Source organism: Bombus vosnesenskii, unplaced genomic scaffold, assembly GCF_011952255.1.
Source record: "Bombus vosnesenskii isolate JDL3184/JDL3185 unplaced genomic scaffold, Bvos_JDL3184-5_v1.1 scf7180000016041, whole genome shotgun sequence".
NCBI classification, from domain to species: domain Eukaryota; kingdom Metazoa; phylum Arthropoda; class Insecta; order Hymenoptera; family Apidae; genus Bombus; species Bombus vosnesenskii.
The window spans coordinates 3,937-9,663 of record NW_022884256.1 but is presented as its reverse complement, the minus strand read 5'-3'; the positions used below and the strand labels follow the sequence as shown (position 1 = coordinate 9,663).

General features: G+C 50.9%; 1 protein-coding gene across 1 annotated transcript; it reads left to right on the top strand.

The window, feature by feature from the left end:
* Positions 1 to 236: 236 nt before the first annotated feature.
* Positions 237 to 5,426, top strand: LOC117241508. The gene is made up of 5 exons (XM_033507420.1): positions 237 to 1,287; positions 1,573 to 2,303; positions 2,395 to 2,660; positions 2,735 to 3,678; positions 3,751 to 5,426. The coding sequence occupies exons 1-5, from the start codon at positions 237 to 239 to the stop codon at positions 5,424 to 5,426; spliced, it is 4,668 nt and encodes a 1,555-aa protein (XP_033363311.1).
* Positions 5,427 to 5,727: the final 301 nt, after the last annotated feature.

Genomic DNA, 5,727 nt, shown 5'->3' with positions numbered 1-5,727 from the left:
CTTACACATCAAACGAAACACACACGGTGACGAGTAACATTCAAACTCACAACCACAAGGTAAGCTCGCTCATTGCATTTTCCTCTCAAACTGCGATACCTATGGAGAACGCAGAGAAAATTACCTCCTTGCATCGGAGACGAGGCTTTCAAATCGGTCGATTTACCTCTGTATCGAAACGACTCGATGAATACGAAAAATCTACACAACCGATTAAGGCCCGATTAACGGCCTATATGATACTACTCGACGACGCGTGGAAACAATATCGATTGTTACAAGAGGAATTAGAAGATTTAGGCGAGATAGACGACGCGCGCGTTTCCGAAGTAACCGACACATATGACGATCTTGTAGTCCGAATACACACCCTCATGGATGATACACCAGCATCGTCGTCGAAATCACAAGGCTCCGAGTCGTCTAATGTCGCCGAGCCGACATCAGTTAAACTGCCGGAAATTCACTTGCCTACTTTTGACGGTGTCATCGGAAATTGGCACTCCTTTTACGACTCCTTCTTATCCACTATCGATCGAAGCAAGCGACTTACATCCGTGCAGAAATTTCACTACCTACGATCCTCTTTGACCTTAAAGGCCGCGCGAAGTATACAATCGTTAGCCCTCACCGAGTCAAACTATGCAATCGCCGTCGACGTGCTTAAGGAAAAATTCGACTGCCACCGTCAAATCTGCATGCGCCACCTCGACTTGCTTTTCGACTATCCGAAAATAGTTAAAGAGACACCCGAAGCCATAGACGACTTTCTCGAGACGGTCAAGATAAATATCCAAGCATTAGAGAACCTCGGTGACCCAATCACATCAAACACCGTTCTTCTCAAATTACTTACATGGAAGTTACCCCCAGCCATCATTCGCAAATGGCAATGCACCTTACCAGACAAGAAATTGCCGTCATACACGCACTTAATAGACTTCTTGCAAACACGGACAAACGGCGATAGAACAAGTTCAGCAGTTACCGCGACGAAAAGGGCCTCCGAACCACCCAACCGTCAGCGACCGAGCGCGCCGCGAAGTCATGCATTCACCATGACACTCGAGACGCCGGTATGTCCGGACTGTCGAAGACAACACGAACTACGGAATTGCGACGTCTTCAAAGCGAAATCGCCCAAAGAGCGTCTCGACACTGCCAAACGGGCGTCGCTCTGTACGAATTGTTTAGGCAAGGGATACGCTCTCAATCAATGCTCCGCCGGGTCATGTCGCATCTGTAGACAGCGACACCACACTTACTTACATCAAGAGCATGGTCACAGTAGATTACGGACACGTGTGAGCCGAACACCGAGCGGTCGATCGTCGAGCGACCGGTCATCCAACGGTCGATCTCCGCCTAGTTCACCGATTCCGCGGTCGTCACACCGATCGAGACGGGCATCCGCGTCTCCACGAACGTCTCCCCGAACGTCTCCCCGAACGTCTCCGCGAACATCCCCAAAACGTGTATCTCGGTCATCGCGAACGACGGCATCGGGATCAAATACCTCCCGCAGTCCTAAACAACTAGGGGAACCCTGACGTCCTCAAACGGCTTTGCTAGGGACCGAACCACCGAAAACAGACTCATTGACCTCGCCTCCTTCCGGATCACTCCACCACGATTTGTTAGTCACTGCACAGGTCAACATACTGGACAATAGAACTCAACCGTTCCGCTGTAGAGCTCTGCTAGATACCGGCGCTAGCATGAACTTCATCACCGAGAAACTCGCCAATTCGTTAAGACTCAACCAACGGAAATGTTCGGTCCCAATCGGAACACTCAACACATTGTCCACGACCTCGAAACGTTACATCACGGCCACGATCACCTTCGTTGACGGCACATACGAACGCATCTGGATTTTTCTCATCATACCGACCATATCGACTTCGATCCCAGATCAACCCGTGGATCAGTCAACGATACAGATACCCAGAAATCTACGACTAGCCGATCCAAGATTCCACAGACCTGCTCCGATCGACGTGCTATTGAGCGCCGGGCCAACACTAGCGTCACTGTGTGTCGGCCAACTTGATATCAGTCAAGCGAACGGGACCGACTTGCGTCTGCAAAAAACGCGGTTCGGATGGGTCATCGGGGGAAGCCCAGCCTCGCAACCACCCGCACACGCATTTCACGCGTCCACGACGGCCTTGCAGGCGGATCTCGCCCGTTTTTGGGAAATCGACGAAGGACCGACCACTGCGCACACTTCAGAAGCGGAACGACAGTGCGAGGAACATTTCCGGAATCACGTTCAACGCACCCACGAAGGGCGATACATGGTCGCTCTCCCCTTCAACGAGACAACTCCCTCGCTTGGATCCTCCAGAGCCATGGCGATGAAGCGACTAACATCTCTCTGCCGTAATACAGGAATACTTGGCATTAGGGCACATGACGAAAGTTACCACGGGCCACTGCACGGACGACGGATATTTTCTGCCACATCATGGCGTGATCAAGGAATCCAGCCAAACCACGAAACTCCGAGTCGTGTTTGACGGATCGGCCCCAACCACCACCGGAGTTTCATTAAACGACGTACTTCATACGGGACCGAAACTACAAGATGATTTATTTTTCATCCTTCTAAGATTTCAATCTCATCAATACGTCATTACAGGCGATGTCGAAAAAATGTATCGCCAATTTCTTGTGCGCCCGGAGGATCGGAAATTTCAACAAATTTTGTGGCGCAATGCTGATGGAGAAGTCGACACTTATCAACTCAACACAGTGACATTCGGGCTCTCAGCGGCCCCGTATCTAGCCATCTGCTGCCTCAAGCAACTGGCGGACGACGAGGGGCATCGATATCCACGAGCTTACAGCGAGACTTTTACGTCGACGATGTTCTCACAGGAGTCGATACAAGGGTCGAAGCACGATCATTGAGAACGGAGCTCACAGAACTGCTCAAGCTAGCCGGCTTAAACATTCGGAAATGGGCATCGAACGACCGGGAACTGCTACGAGGACTTCCCGAGAAGGACATAAACGATAAGCTGCTACTAGGCGAATCGCAAACCTTCAAGACACTGGGTGTTGTTTGGAATTCCTTCGACGATTCGATCCTATACTCCGTCAAAATCAATAATGCCGACTCTCGAATTACGAAGAGAACAATCAGCTCCGAAATCGCCAAGATCTACGACCCTCTCGGATTGCTGGCACCAGTAATTGTTCGAGCTAAGATGTTGCTCCAGCGACTCTGGATGCTAAAAATTGATTGGGACGAATCCTTACCGGCTGACGTGCACACGGAATGGAGCAAATATTACGCACAGCTGCCATTATTGAATAACGTGGAGTTTCCACGCAAAACGATAATCAGTCCCGCAGCGGAAATTGAGTTACACGGGTTCTGTGACGCCAGCGACAGGGAATATGGAGCATGCGTTTACCTTCGCACCATCACCCTGGATGGTCATGTCTGTGCGCGTCTCCTCACTGCGAAGTCGAAGGTAGCTCCGCTCAAATCACTAACCATTCCAAGGCTGGAACTGAGTGGAGCACTCCTTCTCGCGTCACTAGCCACCACGGTCCTCCAAGCCTTGCCAAGCAACGTTGCTCGGACCGTTTATTGGACTGACTCCACAATCGTTCTACGTTGGATCAACACGTCACCCCACACGCTAAAAACCTTCGTCGCTAACAGTGTGACAGAAATTCAAAGGAAGACTCACGCCTCAGATTGACGTCACATCCCCACTACCGATAACCCGGCAGATCTCATATCTCGAGGCCAACTACCCGAAGACTTCCTGAAAACAATCATTTGGCAACATGGACCAGAGTGGCTTCAACAACCTGAAGAATACTGGCCAACGTGGAACCCAGTACCGTTAAACGAAACACCGGAGCAGAAAAGGGCAACCTGTCTGTCCGCGACTCCGGCGGACCACAGCATACTGGGGAGATTCTTCTCTTGGCCCAAGCTTATAAGAATTGCCGCTCGGTGCCTTCGATGGAGACAAATCCGGGATCGAGGCAAACCTCTGACCATGCACGAGTTGGCCAATGCACACAGCAGATTAATCAAACTATTGCAAGCTTGTTATTTTTCAGACGAAATCCGTGCTCTCCAGACAGACAGAAATTCGGCAGTGAAAGGGAAACTCCAAAGACTCTATCCATTTCTGGACAAGGACGGGATGCTGCGCGTCGGAGGCCGACTCAGTCATTCACCAATGCCTTTCAACCAGAAGCACCCAATAATTCTACCCAAATCCTCAGTTACCGCGCTCATAATCGAGCATGAACACCTCCTAAATCTCCACACCGGAACTCAAGCTACTTTATACGCCCTAAGGAGATCTTATTGGCCTATCGACGGCCGCAGTCAAGTTTGGAGCACGCTGAAGAAGTGCGTCCGTTGCTGCAGAGCCAACCCCCCTCCAGTGGATTACATAATGGGCGACCTTCCAGCTGCACGGATAACAGAGTCTCGGCCATTTACCAACGGCGGAATCGACTACTGCGGACCGTTTTACATCAAGGAACGAAAGGATCGCAACCGACGCAAAATCAAGGTATACGTAGCAATCTTTGTGTGTCTTGCAGTCAAAGCAGTCCACATCGAGTTGGTCAGCGATCTCACTAGCGAGGCCTTCATTGCCGCTCTGCGAAGATTCATCGCTCGCCGCGGATTCTGTGTGACAATCTACTCCGACAACGGTACCAACTTCGTTGGTGCCAACAACGAATTACGAGAGCTCCGAAATCTCCTGCAATCCGACGATCACAAGGCACAGGTCCAGTCCTTTTTAGCCGACCGACGGATCGAATGGCACTTCATCCCTCCCAACTCTCCTCACTTCGGTGGGTTGTGGGAGGCTGCAGTGAAGTCTTTCAAACGACATCTCAGACGTGTCGTCGGTAACAAGCTCTTGACCTTCGAAAACCTTAACACCCTCATCATCGAAATCGAGTCTATCCTCAACTCCCGTCCGCTGACGCCAATATCTTCAGACCCAAACGATCTCCTCGTTCTCACTCCCGGTCATTTCCTCATCGGAGATTCACTAACAAGTTTCCGAGAACGAGATTTCAGGGACACGCCATCCAACCGTCTCTCCTGCTGGCAGCATATTCAGAAACTCAAACAACATTTCTGGCGCCGGTGGCATCGAGAGTATCCCAACGAGCTACACATCCGGAACAAATGGAGCAAGGGCAGTCACGACATACGAGAAGGCACCATCGTCCCCCCGATGCAATGGCCATTGGGCAGGATCATCAAGGCCCAACCCGGGGCGGACGGCATCATACGCACGGCTATCGTTCGAACAGCGACGAGTACCCTCGAACGGAGCATCAAGCGGATGGTACCACTACCGAGCAGAACGACTCCATACGACTCCGAACCAATCAACAGCCCGAAGTCTGATAAGAGGTCCACCTGACAACAGCACACCATATCACTTGATCGGTGCCCTCTCAACGGGGGGAGGATGTTACGTCGCGTAACACTCTACCTAGCCGAGGCCACACACCGCGGGCAATATGGCAACCAGATGTCTTCGGATACACGCAGCGTAGCCTCCATAGTTTCAAGTACCTTCCATAAATCTCATAGATTTCCTACAAAAGGTCCTTCAAACCAAACAAACGTCTGTTTCCGAAGAATTTCCAAAGACTATTGTCTACCACGGCTTAACTAAGGAAAGTTAGTTTTTCTCACGTACGCTGCAACTGTCCTCCCAC

What these genes read in the sequence shown, in the direction of transcription:
- LOC117241508 (XM_033507420.1), top strand. Translation starts at nt 237, where the DNA reads ATGATACTACTCGACGACGCGTGGAAACAATATCGATTGTTACAAGAG. An exon ending in ACATCAAGAGCATGGTCACA is followed by an intron (nt 1,288 to 1,572) that starts GTAGATTACGGA and finishes CGGCTTTGCTAG; the next exon opens with GGACCGAACCACCGAAAACA. An exon ending in AAAAACCTTCGTCGCTAACA is followed by an intron (nt 3,679 to 3,750) that starts GTGTGACAGAAA and finishes ATAACCCGGCAG; the next exon opens with ATCTCATATCTCGAGGCCAA.